Genomic DNA, 19,678 nt, shown 5'->3' with positions numbered 1-19,678 from the left:
CCCTGATCAGCTCAAAAGTCATGGTGTTGTATCTTAAAGTTTATACTACCCACAATTTCTTCTGATGAATAGTTTAAAAATATGACTCTGTTGCAGACTAAAGTTCCTTCATACTCACTCACAGCACTGAGTTCAACTTTCTAATATTTACAAGTATTGTTTTGAGCAGCAATGACTGCTACCTATGGGATTGGTCTACAGAAAGAAAGAGAGGGTATAGTTTAGATTTAGCATTTACTCATTTAATCTATTCAAGAAAAGTCTTATCTACATATGTAATGTCAAGAGAGTGCTTCACTTTTCTTTGGAGTTAAAAAAGAATCAGCAAATAGTGTACTTCTAACTTATACTTTTGTTTGACATCACCACATCAAAGTGAACTGAGATAAAAAATGATCTTACTGAAATTAAAATTACTTTTTTTACTAGATGGAGAATTATCCTATGGACACCACTGTTGCAACACAGTATACTAGTAATTATTCACAAATGATGACTCATCCCAAGAGATATACCAGATGGCCTTCTGGTCCTCAATACCGGATACAACAAGTATGTCTGAATTTTACCTTCAGATAAGTTTTGTTTTCTGCTTTTCATGTTTTGAAGGGCTTTTCGGGGATGGGGGTTGGTCTTCCCATCTCAGTGCACCTATTTTTTATGACCTTATATTAAGTTTTGCTTGGATGGGGGAAGACCTGTTCTTACTTAGGGATATTGAATTTCTCCTAAGAGTTCGTTAATCCAATCGTACCCTTCTCCTTGAACATTTCAAGATTCCCAATAATTAGTGAGTCTGAGTATTTTTCAAAAAAACAATAGTGATTTTTTCATAGATTAATTAACAGAAAAGTACATCATCAAAGAATGGTTTATTTCTAGATTATATTGGTGCAAGTTAACCCTGGGGAGACCCTCACCATCAAGTCTAATGACGGGAACATTCAGAATATTCAAGGTGAGTAAAAGTATAATTAGATGTGTGTTGTTTGATATCAAATAGACTGAACTTAAATATCCGTGAAATGACTTTACTAGCAATCTATTCCACTAATATCCTTTCCTGTTTGAGCCAGATTGAATGCTCTTAAATTTACACGTTCCTAATAGCAGCATAGCATCAATAGAACCACCAAAGCTCATTTTGCTCGTCTTACTAGAGATCCTCATGTAAGGTACTTTTAAAAATTGAAGATTAATTCAAGAATTCTATTTGAAAACGTCCAGATTTTGGAGATATTGACAGCCACGGATAGTTTTGGACTATTCTCCTATAGGAGATGACTGCTGAGGACTTCAGACAGCTCATTCATTCATGCATGCAACAAGTATTACTTTAGGGCCTAGCATGTTCCAGCACTATACTAGACATTTAAGATAGAACAATGTACAGGAGGTGATAAAATTATTTATATATGTATATGCATATGTGTATGTATATATGTAGATATGTATACGTATACATATATAAAAATTTTCTATATATGCATACTATATATATAGGAAATGTATAGCATATAGAATCGCTTCAGTAGTAACATAAAATTAATAAATATTTACTTCGTATAAGATTTACTATTATTTCAGAGTGAAATGATTGTGTCTGTTTTTATGCCAATTATTTTGTATCCTAAAGTGATGTTGAGCTGTCTTGAAAATTTTTCAAAACGTTATCATTTAGCAATGGATTCCATGTAGCAACTATGTAAAGTTTATCATGAACTCATACTTATTATTTTCCTCATTATTAAAAGCAAATTACCATTCTAGGACTTGACAGCCACATATATTTTTAGAACTAAGCACTAATTCTAATAATTTCAGATAAACAAAAAAATGATGACATATGAAAGTCTCCATTGTGTGTTGTATTTCTAGTTCCTATGTGAACTGTATGTTTAAGACAGTAAGAATATCTAGTAGAAAAGTAGGGTATCACATGAATAACATTGTATCCTCTATATTGTGCTGTTTTCTAAAAACTACTTCACTTTATTATTATAGGTGAAAAGACTTAAAATGAAAATTGATTTAACTTTCATTATGTAACCTCACTGTAAGAAATATATTTTATGGTACAGAGTAAAATTTCTATCACTCAGTATATAACTATGATAAGTGAAAAAGAATGGGTAAGTAAAAGTACAATTATACTGAAAGGCTGTAGTTCATTTTTATTAGCAGTTAGAATTTGTTGACACTTTTATAATATAAATGTACCCAATCTCCATTATGTGCTTTGGTTATTTTCCATCTGTTGTGCTGAATTTGCATTGATTCATCTACATTCTTACCTAGTCTCCTTTGCAAGTAAACACTTTCAAAATGGCTGGCTACTGTTAATAAAGCTTAGAGATGATTTTCACTGTGCAAAGTTAAATAAACTTAGTTTAAAGTTATTAAAGAATTTACTAATTATAATTCTCTTTTAGGACCCGCTGATGTACCTCTGATGTCACCAAGTGGTACTTTGCCACCAATATATCTTCCTCCTGGTTACATGTCTCAGGTAGACTACTGTGGTTTTATTTGGTGTTTAGCACTAAATCATCATTTAACAGCTTTCATTATGTCTATATGTTAAGGGAACTTCTGGAATACTATTTATTCATTTTGTTATCATCATTGCTAAAAAGCAATTGCAGTGATGTTGAACAAAACCACCCTTAGATTGCCTTGTAAATAATGCCTTATTCATCTAATGAATTCCTATCTCTCCATATTGATTAATCGTGCTTTGTTTTTCGTTTCTGAGCACTTTAACCAATCTTAATTATCTATTACAATTGCTACAGTAATGGCTTCTGATAGTGTGTGGACTTAGGTCCCTAAAATTACTAAGTATTTTCAATTCACTAGTATTTCATTCTCAATTGCCAGACTACAGATGTACTTTTAAAAAATTCCTCAAATATTTATCAAGCACCTAATATAGGCAGGGAGATATGGTTCCTATAGAAGTTAAGATATTCCATGGTCTCAGAAATTTTGTAATTGAGAATATGTCTTTTTCTGTTGCACAGCTGCCGAGATCAAGAACACACCAAATAAGTTGATATAATATGGTTTGATTCTCAACGGAATTATCTATTTGAGCAATATCTAACAAAAATACAAATGCATATACCTTTCCACCCAACGATTGCACTTTGGGGAATTTATCCTACAGATGTATTTTCACAAATCTGGAATAATAAATGTACAAGATTATTCATTATGATGTTGTTTGTAATCACAAAAGGCTGGAAACAACCTCTTGCTTGTTAACGGGGGACTGTGTAGTATATTGACACAGTGGAGCACTGTGCAGCTGTGCAAAATAAAATAGGGAAGCTGTATGTACTGATATAGAAAGGTCTTCGAGATATATTGCTAAGTATGAAAAGCAAGGTACAGAATAGTACAAATAATGCTACCTTTTATGTAATAAAAAGGAGGAAAAATAAGAATTTGTATCCTTATTTGCTTGTATACATAAAGAAATTCTGGAAGGAGTCATAAGAAACTAAGAACAGTAGTTATCTACTGGGGGCATCTAGCAGAAAAGGGTTAGAAGGGAAACTGTTCATGTGTATTTTTTATACTTTATGGTTTTGAATTATGTCAATATATTATCTATTGTCAAAAATTACCTTTTTGAAAACTATACATGTGGGAAAAAGGAAGAATTACCTTGCCTCCTGTTTGACGTAGTTTCACTTGACTGTTGGTTTTTGATCCTTTAGGTTTTCTAAATTAAGAGCACGGGATGTAAATCAAAAACTTAGTAGGAAAAATGCTGATTTTATGGATTCTAATATGTTTATATGATCCTGTCTTCTGTCTTAGGTGGTGGAAGAGAATGGGATTCGCAAAATTATCGTTGTGCCTCAGACAGTAGACTATCACAGGACCATGCCTCCTCCTATACAAAATGTATCACACTTCATTGCACCACCCTCTTCTCTGTATCCACAAGCCCCTCAGCTGATGTATCCCCCAGCTCAAAGGGAATTTCCACCACCTTACATCCAAGAGCCTGTGCCACAGCAGCTGCCACCACCACCACTGCCACCCCCACCCCCATTGCCACCACCAGCAACATTTGTATACCACGAGCAAAATGGTAATATGTAATTTTCTTAAAAAGGAACTATTTTGAGTTTCTTAAAAGTAACAGCTTTGGGCAATTATTAAAGTGAAAAAAGTAGAAGATAGTAACATTTCCATGAATGATTGCATTTCACGCATGTATATTAGGATTGATGACAGTAAGTACTGGCTTGTGTCTCAGGCAAAATGCTCATAAACAGAATTTTCTATAAATTTTTTATACTTTGATATAGCATGTGATTTATTATATTTACTTTTATTTATTGGGTCTATAAAATCATATTAGAAAAAATAAAAATGTTTTGATTATTAATGCTATACAGTGGGAATATAAAAGATACTAATGGGTCAACATTACAGTCACCTTAGGACCTTAAAATTTTGAAGTGGAGTTATTCTCTAGGAAAACATTATCTGTATTTGCTCACATTTTTCTTTCTATATGTATCAGTGCATTATAAAAATATGCACACACACACCCCTCTAATATCTATATTAAAGGAAAAATTTTAAAAGTAAAGCGTGGCTTATCAGTGCTTTTTTGTTGGTTTGAAAAAAAGATTTCAAAGACTTTGAGATATGTAATTATTATAAATATTAAATAGTATTTCATTGTCTCTTTTAGAAACCTATTCTCATGGAAGAGCAAATTATAACCAACTTGATAAAAGGGCTGATAAAATGGGAGAATATAGGAAGGAAAAAAAGAGAGAATGCCAAGTTGATGGACACAAGAATAGCTATATGGTTAACAACACCTCTTTGCTTGTGAACAAAACTAATGATTTTTCCAGTATTCCTGGTATTCCCAGCACTTACACTGTGGACTATGCTCCTGGTACCTATACTGTTGACAATACTTTGAGCACCTTCACTGCAGACAATGCTCCGCACACCTACACTGGTGACAGTACTTCAAGCACCTACACTGTGGATGATACTTCAGGCGCTTACACTGTAGACAATGCTCCAAGAACCAATATTGTTGGCAATTCTTTGAGCACCTACACTGTGGACAATGTTCCATGCAGCTACACTGTTGAGAATACTTTGAGCACCTGCACTGTGAACAATACTTTGAGCACTCACACTGTGGACAGTGCTCCAAGTACCTGCACTGTGGACAGTGCTCCAGCCACCAACACTGCAAACAACGCTCTGAACATTTACACTGCTCACAATACTCCCAATACTTACACTGTTGACGACCCTCCAAACACTTACATTGCTGATAATACTCCCAGCAATTCTTCCACTGACCATGCTCCTAGTACTTCCACCACAGACACTTCTCTGCCCCCTTCCACCATCGATAGTGTTCCGAGCCCTTCCAGCACTAATTATGCCCCACAGACGTCCACCTCTGATGGTACTCTCACACCATCATCTATTGATGGTACTCCAGGTTCTTCCATTTCTGATAGTGCTCCTGACACTCCCACCTCTGAAAATGCTCCCAGCATTCCTGCCACTGATAGTGCTCTTGGTACTTCCAATGCTGCCAGCACTTCCAGTGCTGCCAGTGCTCATGTTGAGACTAGTCATGGAAAGAAACAGAGTACTACAGGAAGCCGAGACATTAAGCAGAAACCAGATGGAAAACAAAGCAAGAGCCCATCATCAAATGCTGCAGAAAAAGGTAAGGTCAAGAGTTTGGTTTTGTTACCAATCAATAAACATCCTAATATTTAGGAATTTTAGTAAATTTTAAATACTTAGGTGCCATTTTCTGCTTCCATTTCCTCTTGGCTTCTTTGTATCCCTCCTTCTAAATTCTTAAGGAAACCACAATTAAGCTGCCTTTTTTTATTATTATTAATGTTATGATAGATTACAACCTTGTGAGATTTCAGTTGTACATTATTGTTAGTCATGTTGTGGGTACACCACTTCCCCCTTTGTGCCCTCCCCCCACCCCCCCTTTTCCCTGGTAACCACCGATCAGATCTCCTTGTCAATATATTAACTTCCACCTATGAGTGGAGTCATATAGAGTTCGTCTTTCTCTGACTGGCTTATTTCGCTTAACATAATACCCTCGAGGTCCATCCACGTTGCTGCGAATGGGCCAATTTTGTCTTTTTTTATGGCTGAGTAGTATTCCATTGTGTATATATACCATATCTTCTTTATCCAATCATCAGTTTCTGGGCATGTAGGTTGGTTCCACGTCTTGGCTATTGTAAATAATGCTGCGATGAACATAGGGGTGCAAGGGACTCTTGGGATTTCTGATTTCAGGTTCTTAGGATAGATACCCAGTAATGGGATGGCTGGGTCATAGGGTATTTCTATTTTTAACTTTTTGAGAAATCTCCATACTGTTTTCCATAGTGGCTGTACCAGTTTGCAGTCCCACCAACAGTGTATGAGGGTTCTTTTTCTCCACAACCTCTCCAACATTTGTCGTTCTTGGTTTTGGATGTTTTTGCCAATCTAACGGGTGTAAGGTGATATCTTACTGTAGTTTTGATTTGCATTTCCCTGATGATTAGCGATGATGAACATCTTTTCATGTGTCTATTGGCCATATTCATATCTTCTTTTGAGAAATGTCTGTTCATGTCCTCTGCCCATTTTTTGATCGGGTTGTTTGTTTTTTTGTTGTTAAGCAGTGTGAGTTCTTTGTATATTATGGAGATTAACCCTTTGTCGGATAAGTGGCTTGTAAATATTTTTTCCCAATTAGTGAGCTGTTTTTTTGTTTCAATCCAGTTTTCCCTTGCCTTGAAGAAGCTCTTTAGTCTGATGAAGTCCCATTTGTTTATTCTTTCTATTGTTTCCCTCATCTGAGGAGTTATAGTGTCCAAAAAGATTCTTTTGAAACTGATGTCAAAGAGTGTACTGCCTATATTCTCTTCCAGAAGACTTATTGTTTCAGGCCTAATCTTTAGGTCTTTGATCCATTTTGAGTTTATTTTGGTGTGTGGTGAAAAAGAATGGTCAATTTTCAATCTTTTGCATGTGGCTGTCCAGTTTTCCCAGCACCATTTGTTGAAGAGACTTTCTTTTCTCCATTGTAGGCCCTCTGCTCCTTTGTTGAAGATTAGCTGTCCATAGATGTGTGGTTTTATCTCTGGGCTTTCAATTCTGTTCCATTGATCTGTGGACCTGTTTTTGTACCAGTACCATGCTGTTTTGATCACTGTAGCTTTGTAGTATGTTTTGAAATTGGGGATTGTGATTCCGCCAGCTTTGTTTTTCTTGCTCAGGATTGCTTTAGCAATTCGCGGTCTTTTGTTGCCCCATATGAATTTTAGGATTCTTTGTTCAATTTCTGAGAAGAATGTTCTTGGGATTCTGATTGGGATAGCATTGAGTCTGTAGATTGCTTTAGGTAGTATGGACATTTTAACTATGTTTATTCTTCCAATCCATGTGCATGGAATGTCTTTCCATCTCTTTATGTCGTCGTCAATTTCTTTCAAGAAAGTCTTGTAGTTTTCATTGTATAGATCCTTCACTTCCTTGGTTAAGTTAATCCCAAGGTATTTTATTCTTTTCGTTGCGATTGTGAATGGGATTGAGTTCTTGAGTTCTTTTTCTGTTAGTTCATTGTTAGTGTATAGAAATGCTACTGATTTATGTATGTTGATTTTATACCCTGCTACTTTGCTGTAGTTGTTGATTATTTCTAATAGTTTTTCTATGGATTCTTTGGGGTTTTCTATATATAAGATCATGTTGTCTGCAAACAGCGAGAGTTTTACTTCTTCGTTACCTATTTGGATTCCTTTTATTTCTTTTTCCTGCCGAATTGCTCTGGCCAACACCTCCAGTACTATGTTGAATAGGAGTGGTGAAAGTGGGCACCCTTGTCTTGTTCCTGTCCTCAGAGGGATGGCTTTCAGTTTTTGTCCATTGAGTATGATGTTGGCTGTGGGTCTGTCATATATGGCCTTTATTATGTTGAGGTACTTTCCTTCTATACCCATTTTATTGAGGGTTTTTATCATAAATGGGTGTTGGATCTTGTCAAATGCTTTCTCTGCATCTATTGAGATGATCATGTGGTTTTTGTTTTTCATTTTGTTGATGTAGTGTATCACGTTGATTGACTTGCGGATGTTGAACCATCCCTGTGTCCCTGGTATAAATCCCACTTGATCATGGTGTATAATCTTTTTGATGTATTGCTGTATTCGGTTTGCCAGAATTTTGTTGAGGATTTTTGCATCTATGTTCATCAGTGATATCGGCCTGTAGTTCTCCTTCTTTGTGTTGTCCTTGTCAGGTTTGGGGATCAGAGTGATGTTGGCTTCATAGAATGTGTTAGGGAGTACTCCATCTTCCTCAATTTTCTGGAATAGTTTGAGAAGAATAGGTATTAAGTCTTCTTTGAATGTTTGGTAGAATTCTCCAGAGAAGCCGTCTGGTCCTGGACTCTTATTTTTGGGGAGGTTTTTGATTACTGTTTCTATTTCCTTACTTGTGATTGGCCTATTCAGATTCTCCATTTCTTCCTGATTCAGTTTGGGGAGGTTGTAGGAGTCTAGGAATTTGTCCATTTCTTCCAGGTTGTTCAATTTGTTTGGCATATAGTTTTTCATAGTATTCTCTTATGATCCCTTGTATTTCATTGGTATCTGTTGTGATTTCTCCTCTCTCATTCCTAATTTTATTTATTTGCGATTTCTCTCTTCTTTTCTTGGTGAGTCTGGCTAAAGGTTTGTCGATTTTGTTAATTTTTTTGAAGAACCAACTCTTCGTTTCATTGATCCTTTCTATTGCCTTTTTTGTTTCAATATCGTTTATTTCTGCTCTTATTTTTATTATTTCCCTCCTTCTACTGACTCTGGGCTTTGTTTGTTCTTCTTTTTCTAGTTCTGTTAGGTGTCGTTTGAGGTTGCTTATGTGAGCTTTTTCTTGTTTAGTAAGGTGAGCCTGTATTGCGATGAATTTCCCTCTTAGGACTGCTCTTGCTGCATCCCAAATGATTTGGTATGTCGTGTTCTCATTTTCATTTGTCTCCAGATAATATTTGATTTCTTCTTTAATTTCTTCAATGATCCATTGTTTGTTCAGAAGCGTGTTGTTTAGTCTCCACATTTTTGCACCTTTCTCTGCTTTTTTCTTGTAGTTGATTTCTAGTTTCATAGCATTATGATCAGAAAAGATGCTTGATGTTATTTCAACTCTTGTATTTATTGATGTTTGCTTTGTTTCCCAAAATATGGTCAATCCTTGAGAAAGTTCCATGTGCACTTGAGAAGAATGTGTAACCTGCTGTTTTTGGATGAAGTGTTCTATATGTATCTATTAAGTCCATCTGGTCTAATTTTTCATTTAATTCTATTATTTCCTTGTTGATTTTCTGTCTGGATGTTCTGTCCATTGGTGTTAATGGTGTGTTGAGGACCCCTACTATTATTGTATTGTTGTTGATGTCTTCTTTTAGTTCTATTAAGAGTTGCTTTACAAATTTTGGTGCTCCTGTGTTGGGTGCGTATATATTTATAAGTGTTATGTCTTCTTGGTGGAGAGTCCCTTTTATCATTATATACTGTCCCTCTTTGTCTTTCTTTATCTGTTTTGCTTTGAAGTCTACCTTGTCTGATATTAGTATAGCGACACCTGCTTTCTTTTGTTCATTATTAGCTTGGAGTATTGTTCTCCATCCCTTCACTCTGAGTCTGTGTTTGTCTTTAGGGCTGAGGTGTGTTTCCTGGAGGCAGCATATTGTTGGGTCTTGTTCTTTGATCCATCCTGCCACTCTGTGTCTTTTGATTGAAGAGTTCAATCCATTTACATTTAGAATGATTATTGAGATGTGGGGGCCTACCACTACCATTTTATGTCTTGTTTTCCGGTTTTCTTCAATTTCCTTTGTTTCTCGTCCCATGGTTTAATCTGTTCTGATGAAGAGCTGCTACTCTCTGTTGTTGTCCTTCTACTTATCTCCTCTGCTCTTGGTTTTGTAGCCCCTTTCCTTTTTTTGATTTTTCAGGAATGAGGGTTTTCCTGAGGATTTCCTGAAGAGGAGGTTTTGTGGCAATGAACTCCCTTAATTTTTGTTTATCTGGGAAAGTTTTTATTTCACCATTGTATTTGAAGGATATTTTCGCTGGGTAGAGAATTCTCGGCTGTAGGTTTTTGTCCTTCAGATTTTTGAATATATCATTCCACTCTCTTCTAGCCTGTAAAGTTTCTGCTGAGAAATCTGCTGATAGCCTGAGGGGGGTTCCTTTGTAGGTTAGTTTCTTTTGCCTGGCTGTCCTTAGTATTTTCTCCTTGTCGTTGACTTTTGCTAGCTTCACTACTATATGCCGTGGGGTTGGTCTTCTTGCATTGATAAAGTTTGGAGATCTGTTGGCTTCTGTCACCTGAAGATCCATCTCTCTCACCAGATTTGGGAAGTTCTCAGCCATTATTTCTTTGAATAGGCTTTCTGCCCCTTTCTCCTTCTCTTCTCCCTCTGGTATACCTATAATCCTTACGTTGCATCTCCTAATTGTGTCTGATAATTCTCGGAGAGTTTCTTCATTTCTTTTTAGTCTTACTTCTCTCTTCTCCTCTGCCTGCAGCATTTCTATATTCCCATCTTCCAAATTGCTAATTCTTTCCTCCATATTATTGGCCCTACTGTTCAGTGCATCTAGATTTTTCTTAATCTCCTCTATTGTGTTCTTCATTTCCAGTATTTCTGTTTGGTTCTTCTTTATCGTATCAAACTCTTTTGTGACATAGCTCCTGAACTCGTTGAGTTGTCTATCTGAATTCTCTCTTAACTCCTTGAGTATTTTAATGATGGCTGTTTTGAAGTCATCATCATTTAGGTTATATATCTCATTTTCTTTGGGATTGTTTTCTGTGTATTTGTTATTTTCCTTCTGTTCTGGAGATTTAATGTATTTTTTCATATTGCTTGATGTTGTAGATTTGTGCCTCCACATAGAGATAGAGTTTAGTTGCTCCTTCCACTTGTTTCTGTTGCTGTGGTGGGGGAGCAGCTGTTTATACTGCACCAACCAGGAACCCTATCTGCAGTTGCTAACTGGGCCTGGGCCCCTCCTTGTAGCCACAGTGGTCCTTTGGATTCCCTCTTCTGCCATGGGGGCCGTCACGGGGGGGCTTCAGGCTGCTGGTGCCTACTGTTGCAGCCCACCTGGATGTGCTCCCTCCTTGGGGTCTGCAATGGTGTTATGGGCTTTTCCAGCGGCCAGGTGTAGGATCACTTATATTTGCCGCTCTGTCACTGTTGGCACCCACAAAATCTCACTTGTCCACTATGGGCCGCAGCAGAGCTATTGGCATCTTCTACAGTCTGTGGTTAGCTCACCTAGCTATGCTACTTTTGTCCCGGGGTCTTCCAGCCTTGTGGCTGCTGGATGGGTGCTCTCTACTAGTGCTGTGCAGAGGCTTTCCCTGAGGCTGCTGTGAGCCTGTAGGGTTTCCCCCTAGGCTACGGAGCTGGGTCGCTGGAACTCCACCCAGCCCCAGTCCTGTTCCCCAGGAACTCAGGGAGCCCTTTGCCCTGTCTGGGGGATAGGCGGAGATCCTGATTTCAGTGGTAGCTGGTCAGCTGCTGCCCTGCCTGATATTCTCCTCTCCGGGACCCTCCCGGTGTTGTGGATGCTGGGTGTAGCCCCTCCACTAATGGCAGTCAGAGAGGTTGTCTGCTGCCCGGGCAGAGCTCTGGAGCTTCCCCTCCGGGGCGCAGAGCCAGCCTCTGGAGCTTCACCCAGCCCCAGTCCTCTCTGAGATCTCCGGCAATCCCTTTCCCCACTGTGCAGGCAGTGGCAGCCGGGGGGCCCGTACCCTCTGTGATTCTCTCTGGGACCCTCCGGGCGCCATGAACACTAGGCGGGATCTCCCCGCCAATGGCGGGGCGAAACTCTCCCCGCGGGCTCAGATGTGTAACTCTAGAGTTTCCCTCTGCATTTAGGAGTAATTGCGGGGGGTTTAGGTAGGGTTCTGGTCACCTGTTTCCACCATCGCTCCTCTGGTGTGTGCTCGCTCCTGCCCTGGTTGTGTGTTGATCTTCTGGGGGCGTCCGTTGGAAGAAAGCCGCTTGCAGGTACTAGGCTGTTCGGTCAGGGTCGGAGAGTTTTCACTTATCTCCACATCCTCCCGGAGGGAAGTCCATCCGCCTTCCGATGTATAGTCACGTGGGTCTCTCAGACGTCCTGAGATGCTATCTGGATACCCTTTGTTAAGCGATGAGTGTCCAAATAATTGTAGACTCGAAGGGGGAGAGACAAAGAGGACTACTCACGGTGCCATCTTGGATCCTCCTCCTTAAGCTGCCTTTTTAAATCATGCACCATCCTCATGCAAAATGTGTCAGGTATCTTATATGCACACCACATAATTTTTTCTACCTGCCTGCCAGTGAAACATTGCAAATTACTCTACAGTCCTAACTAGTTCACATGATTTTATTTAAGTTGGGAGGTTTTGTTTGTCTTTTTTTAGAGGTTGTTTAATAGTACGCACTTTAGACTGCTCTCTTCTTTTAAAACTTTTAATGTAAATTGCTGCTAGGTGTTTAGTAGATCTCTTGGTGATGATGTATTTTTAATTGAATAACAGATATCTAACTTCTTTCTCTTGTTTTTGCCAATGTAATATCTTGTTTGGGGGTGGTTTTTTTACTTTTAGAATGCAGAACAGAACATGGAAGATCGTGCTGTCTCAGCATTGAGAAACCTGTAGTAAGTAACTGAAGTGAATGTTTAAGTATTCTTTTTAATTTACTTTGTCACTCTAAAACATGCAAATTCCCTGATATTTTTCTCTAGTATAGTTTAATTTGAATCCTTTACCTAATTAAAATTTCATAATCTCCTTTAGCTATTCAATACATAAATATCCAGTGTGGCTTTGTTAAAGATAGTATTAATGGCTCATTGTTTAATCACAGTATTTAAGCACCTAATATGAGGAGAACAATATACTTAGCATAAAACAAGACTTAGGGAAAGATTATATCATAAATTACAGATTATCATCTTTAAGTGGCCTGCTTGAATTTTTGTTATTTATTTTAGGTTTCTGATATTCAATCAAGATCTGCTGTTATTTCATGGAAACTGCATGGTTCTGAGAAATGTGACCATATTAAATCTCCTGTAGTATTTGAATTGGAAATATCTCACAGCAGTAAAAATGGAAAATATAAAAACGTGTATACGTAAGTCTCTTTTTATTTAATCATCTGTCATTTCTCATAATTCAATTAAAATATGCTATCTAAACATGTAGACCTCAACTTATACCTAGGCTGAGTTCTAAAATTTTTGTGCAATTTTTCCCAAGCTTTGAATGCAATTTTCTACAGAAATCATTTTATAAATGGTGGTAGGTTGTAGGGTCAGTCCTTGGAAATTCACTGAATCATAAATCATGCACCACATAATGATGGTTTCTGTCAATTACAGACCGCATACATGACAGTGGTCCCATAAGATTAGTGCCATAAAGCCTAGGTGTGTAGTAGGCTATACCACCTAGGTTTGTGTAAGTACACTCTGTGATGTTCGCACAACGATGAAATTACCTAACTATGTATTTCTCAGAACATATTCTCATCGTTAAGCGATGCATGGCTATGTTAGAGCTGAGGGGGACCTTTAATATCAATTGGTCCATTCTTTTCAGTTTACACCTTTCCTATTTGACAAGTTTAGACTCGGGGGGAAAAAGATTCCCTCTAATTCTCCTTTCTTTTTTTTCACTTAGGTCATTTTAGGGAAAAACGAAGTTTCACATGATGGTAGGCCTTTGGGTACACAGGAAAGGTATTTACATTGCACTGGGAATTTAAGACTTGGGCTCTCCTGGGCATTTCATTACCGGAGCTAGTTGTAGGTGGAGCTGTGATAGTAGCAGGATGAGCTCAGGAATGTGCTCAGAAGATAGGACCAGGACTAGGGAGGATACAATGGAGGACACAGCAAGAACATACTCAACTACTCCCAACAAACAGTTTCTCGAGTAAATAGGGACATGCAATCTGAAAGAGAGCAAACTGAGAGAGGCAGAGTGGAAAGGACATTCCAAGAGGGGAAGAAAGAGAAATTCATTTGCTCACCAAACAACTAGGCAAGATACAAATCAGAGATCTGGAGCTGTCTGTACAGCACTTTAAAAATCCTAGCACATCTTAAACTTTGGTTGCTAGAATTTGTCATCTTTATTCAGAGACTCAACGTGAAAATCTGAATGTAATTAGTTATTATCTAAAGTTTTATTGCTTTTATAATTAGTAGCTAGAAATTTTAAATTTTAGAATTGCAATACACAATCTGTATTGGGTAGAGGGATGGGGAGATGTAAAATGCGATGAAAAACTTTTTATAAAATTGTCTTGCATGAATTTACATGGTGGCGTATGTATTTCACAAAAGTCAATTTAAAATATAAACAATTCTTGCGTATACCTCTAATCACTCTACAATCTTGAGTACTCTTTGCTTAGAAGTATAAGCCTTCGCTTAGAATTAACAATCTTTTAGCTCTTTCAAAGACTATTTCAGGGTTTAGAGCCTGAAGGAGCTCTTTGAGGTGATGGATTACACCTAGGAACTTATGACTGTTTGCTCAGGAAGACATAGGCGTGTGGGAGCACAGCCACTCTATCCACTGTAGCAGATAGGTGCCCACCTCAGAAAGATTGCTACACGTGACTGAACGAATAAACTGCATAATGCATGGTGTCTTTGAGGCTTTTCATATCAACACTATTTAAAATAAGCTAGTTAAAGACAAATCTGTATTATTACAGTATGAACAAGTTGCAGTGGTAAAATGATAAAATTTCATTTCTTAAAGCTATATTAGTTTGGCATGCCAATGAATAATTTTGAATAATTAATATCACTTTTTTGCATTTATATAAAATGGATTAAAGTTATCTAAACTTCAAGGAAAATTGTCTTCTTTGTTTATCAGTTGAATATATAAGATAAGGACTGTTACTTAGCTTTTAAGTATGTGTGAGATCCATTATAAACAAAGGTTATCTTCACAGTGGTGATGAAGTTACATTTACTCTACTTGATCTACAGCCATCCATGGCCTATTTTGTAAGGTAAGAACTCCATTCTACGCAACCTCGCCCCACGCTGTAGCCAGCCAGACTCCCCAGTCTGTATCAGTTCACTACTTATGATTCCTGCAGTCAGCCTTGCTACTTGCCAGCAGAGTGGCCTTTCCCTCAAGCTTCAAAACAAGCCCCTCCAATTCCAGCAATTACTTCACTTTTATTCATTTAGAACAGGTGAGAGGGTGATTTGGGAGCCGTCATCTGCAAGGATACGGCTTTACTCTATTAGAAAATGTTTTATAATTAGCTTCTAAGAAATGTATCTGGAAACTCATGTATGCAATTTAGTACATATGTTAGGATAAATATTTGAAAGCTTACAACAAGTGTCATTACATTTTTAGAATTACAAGCGTAAGAGGCTCAACACACAGAATTGTGTCTGAAGTGGTTAGCTTCGCAACTCCAGGTTGCAAACCAGACCCTCCACTTGCACCCAAACTGATTAACCGATCCAAGAGCAGCCTGAATTTACAGTGGAAGGTAAGGCTTTTACTGCCAAAAGCTCCTTAACATGTTTTTTTTTTATTTAAAAACATTCTTTCTACTTTGTTCTGAATTTTAAATATGAAATTATGCATGCCTTATTTGACCTATTTCCCTAGCACTTTTCCTTCTCTGTAATCATCTTTCTTTTCTTTCTATATCAACCATCAAGTAAATTGAGAAATGTCAATCAGAATTTCAATAATTAGCAAAACTTGGAGTGTCAATTTCTACAACCTAAATTTATTTATAATTGTAGTTCCCAATAAGTATACCTCTCAATTTACTTAAGTATTAACTTTCTTCATTGCACAAAGTTTGGAAAACACAACAAAACATAGAGTTTGGGCATGTTTAGAGACTGTAAAAAGTGAATTTTAACTTTAAAATCTGGATTGCTTCAAAAACAATGAAAGCAGATTAATTTACAGTAATTTATGTCACTTTAATCACATATAGTATATATATACACACACATATACTGTGTAAAAACAACCCATCATAATTTTATCTTTCTGATACTTTTAGGCTTCCAATGAAAATGGTTCCAAAATAAACAGCTTCCTTTTGGAATGGGATGAGGTAAGCAGTTTTATTTTTAAAAAGCATTTGTTTGTAAATTACTATTAATATTCTGATGAATTTTTGTATTTGTAGCATTTTGTAATATTCTAATATTTTGTGTCTATTATTAAGGGCAAAGGTGAAGACTTCAAAAGTTGCTATATGGGTACCATGAAACAGCACAAGCTCCTGAAACTGAATGCTTCTACAAAATATTCATTCAGATTAGCTGCCAAAAATAACTTTGGCTTGAGGTACATTGAATTACTGCAATGTTTAAAGGCCTATACTTCAATAAGAACCTGAAACTAATTTTTCCATCTTTATTTTTCAGTGATTTCAGTGAAATAGCAGTCTTTCATACATCAGGAACTACGCCTCCAACACCTTCACCTCCGAAGCTAAAAGAAGCAGGAATCTATAATATGACATTAGAATGGTGTGCCCCAACCAACACAAACCCTAATGACAGTCTTACTTATGTACTAGAAATGGAGGAAGCAGGATCCGTAAGTTTTCTTTTCATATGCTTTAATCTTCGATTTCAGTCTCAGGTACATTTTATATGCATGTTACACTGAAAAAAATTTAAATTTGATCAATTTAATTTCTATCAATTACTGTATGATTCCTGAGTCTGTGTTTTCTGGATGGGACCAATGCAGACCCACGGTTAGGCAAGCCTACACAGGGAGATCTGAAGGTACCTAAGTCTCTGCAAATTAGCTAGGAGCAGCAGTAGCCACAACAACAGAATAGAGACTCATAGAAGTGTGTTAGTTCTTCAACTTCGGGCCTATCCCACATGACCTTGCATGGTCACACAGGTCTTTTGTATACTTTTACCAGCGTAAGCCCTTTCCTCATCTCCCTGGATTCCTGATGTGGGTGGGCAAACTGCTTCATTCCATTCTGAACTTTCAAGTCTATACTGGATAGGCTAGTAAACTTAAAAAGCAGCTGTGAATTTTATGTTATGCATATTTCACCACATTTGAGATAAAGCAACTAATATTTAAAGTGTAAGTAATATGCTAAGTGCCTTCATATATATTATCTCATTACATCCCGAAAAAAAGGAGCCCTTTAAAGTAAAAATTATCTCTACTTTTTTATGTAGAGAAAGTGAGGTTCAGAAAGACTAAGGTACTCGCTCAAGACCACCCAGATGGAAAATAAGTTGAAGCTGTAACTTGAGCCCAGGCCTGCCTGATTCTTAAGTTCATTGTTTTTCATTTCCAGGGATTGGGTTTTAAACCTAAATACAATGGAGAGGACCTCTCATGCACTGTAAGAAATCTTCAGAGAAGTACTACATACAAGTTCAGGGTATGTGGCTGTAATTTCTAAATTTGTATCATGTTTTTAATATATAATTATACTCTTCACTAGAGATAAAAATGAATGCCTTTTTCAGTTGAAATTAAACCTTATTTTGCATTTAGTTCTCAGAAATTTTCAGTCAAATAACTTGCTTTATAATATTATTTGCAAACTGTGCACATTTCCAAATCAGATATTTATTTCCAGCGATCAACTAAGATATTCTCTTTTACTCAAATAGATCTTTTCCTACAATATGGAAGGAAGGAGTAACCCCAGTGGAGAAGTAAAATATAGTACCTGTCCTGATAAGCCTGGATCCCCTAAAAAACCATACGCAAAGGGAAAGATCCATGCGCACAAAGTAAAAATTGGATGGGGTAAGTAATATTTTTGCATTTAAAATCCTGTCTTAATATTAACTATTGAAAAGAAATCTTCTAATTGCCCTCAGCTTTCTAAAATATTCTCTTAATCATTTTTATATGAAATGTTTCACCATATAAATGAGTTTAGTTGTAAACAACAGTTTTTTCGAGTTCTCTATAGAGTTCTCTATTGCTATCTCATTAATTCACACATGAATAAACTTCTGAACTTTATATGGGCCTTTAAAAAGTACAGTTATTCCAAGTAAGATTATATCAAATGTAGAGGCCACAATTAGAAGGACACATCAATGATAAACTGTCAACTTGACAAGAAATTATATTTATACAAATTATTTTGCCTCTTAACTGGCAAAATCAACTTTAAGGTGCATATACTTAGCATTTCAGTCTCTTCCAGAGAACTTTAAAATATTACTTAAATGTTTCATGTCCAGTATTCTAAGCATGTAACTGGGATTATGTTTTATCCTCTTTACTATTATCCCAATATTAATGTCTTATTAAGGTTAATGTTTATATTTTTTCCTCAATGAAAATTTTTAACATTCCAGTGAAACACTTTTAAGTTTATTTGATACTAATTTCAATTTTATTTCTCTTTTCAGAACCACCCAAAGACAATGGTGGGACATACATTTCAAGCTACAGTTTGGAAGTTAGTGAAAATTCAGATGGTAAGGCATCATTATTTTTTTTTAAGTTTTTATATTGAAATAATTTTAGACTTACCTAGAAGTTGCAAAAATAATCAAGAGAATTCCCCAGTATAACCACTCAGCTTCTCCTAATATTAGTATCTTACATAACGATAGTGCAATTATCCAAGCCAGGAAAATGCCTTTGGTACAATACTACTAACTAAACCTCAGAACTTACTTGGACTTCTACAGTTTTGGGTAATAAATCATGTTTAGTTACTGATCTTTTATGATTTCATGGCCAATTCTACAGGAAATATAATTATTTGACTATTGTAAATAGGTAGTTGCACCACAGTTAATTTCCAAAATGGTTATTTATTAGCATATAGATAACAGCAACCCACAAATTTATAAGCTACCTATAAATAAATTGCATAAATTTGCTTTATCCCTTCAGTGAATTTCTGGAACATAATCTACAATGGAACTACAAGGGAATTTCTATATGATCACCTGCAACCTGGTACTACATATAAACTGAGGGTCTTTTGCACTTCGCCTATAGGCCAAAGCCAGGTGAGGAAAGAGAAGGAAAAGTTTTTAAATTGAGGATTGAAATGAACTGTATCATATTACTATAGGCATACCTCAGAGATATTGTGGGTTTGGTTCCAGACCACCCCATTAAGCCAATATTGCAATAAAGTGAGTCATGAATTTTTTGGTTTCCCAGTGCATATAAAAGTTATGTTTACACTACACCATAGTCTATTAAGTGTGCAATGGCATAATGTCTAAAAATAATGTACATACCTTAATTAAAAAATACTTTATTGCTAAAAAAGGCTAACTGTCATCTGAGCCTTGAGAGAGTCATAAACTTTTTGCTGGTGGAGGGTCTTGCCTCGATGTTGATGGCTGCTGACTGATCAGGGTGGTGTTTGTGGCAGTTTCTTAAAATAAGACAACAATGAAGTTGGCCACATTGATTGACTCTTCCTTTCAAGAATGACATCTCTCTAGCATGCAATGCCATTTGATAGCATTTTACCCACAGTAGAATTCTTTCAAAATTAGAGTCAATCCTCTCAAACCCTGCCACTGCTTTATCATCTAAGTTTATGTCATATTCT

General features: G+C 36.7%; 1 protein-coding gene across 3 annotated transcripts in view; it reads left to right on the top strand.

Moving 5' to 3' along the window:
- Positions 1-19,678, top strand: part of LOC103543037 (fibronectin type III domain containing protein 3C1-like) — a 61,187-nt gene that overhangs the window by 14,995 nt on the left and 26,514 nt on the right. For all 3 annotated transcript variants that reach the window (XM_070605794.1, XM_070605796.1, XM_070605793.1), the window contains 16 exons: positions 430-552; positions 883-958; positions 2,433-2,509; positions 3,829-4,105; positions 4,718-5,731; positions 12,694-12,746; positions 13,083-13,225; positions 15,065-15,124; positions 15,484-15,622; positions 16,154-16,207; positions 16,322-16,443; positions 16,524-16,698; positions 17,432-17,518; positions 17,754-17,892; positions 18,510-18,578; positions 19,003-19,121. In XM_070605794.1, the coding sequence (XP_070461895.1) occupies positions 430-552; positions 883-958; positions 2,433-2,509; positions 3,829-4,105; positions 4,718-5,731; positions 12,694-12,746; positions 13,083-13,225; positions 15,065-15,124; positions 15,484-15,622; positions 16,154-16,207; positions 16,322-16,443; positions 16,524-16,698; positions 17,432-17,518; positions 17,754-17,892; positions 18,510-18,578; positions 19,003-19,121 (2,727 nt within the window). The remainder of the gene's footprint in view (positions 1-429; positions 553-882; positions 959-2,432; positions 2,510-3,828; positions 4,106-4,717; positions 5,732-12,693; positions 12,747-13,082; positions 13,226-15,064; positions 15,125-15,483; positions 15,623-16,153; positions 16,208-16,321; positions 16,444-16,523; positions 16,699-17,431; positions 17,519-17,753; positions 17,893-18,509; positions 18,579-19,002; positions 19,122-19,678) is intronic.

Source organism: Equus przewalskii, chromosome X, assembly GCF_037783145.1.
Source record: "Equus przewalskii isolate Varuska chromosome X, EquPr2, whole genome shotgun sequence".
Lineage (NCBI taxonomy): Eukaryota > Metazoa > Chordata > Mammalia > Perissodactyla > Equidae > Equus > Equus przewalskii.
The sequence above is the reverse complement of the archived record's forward strand: the minus strand, read 5'-3'. Positions and strand labels throughout refer to the sequence as shown.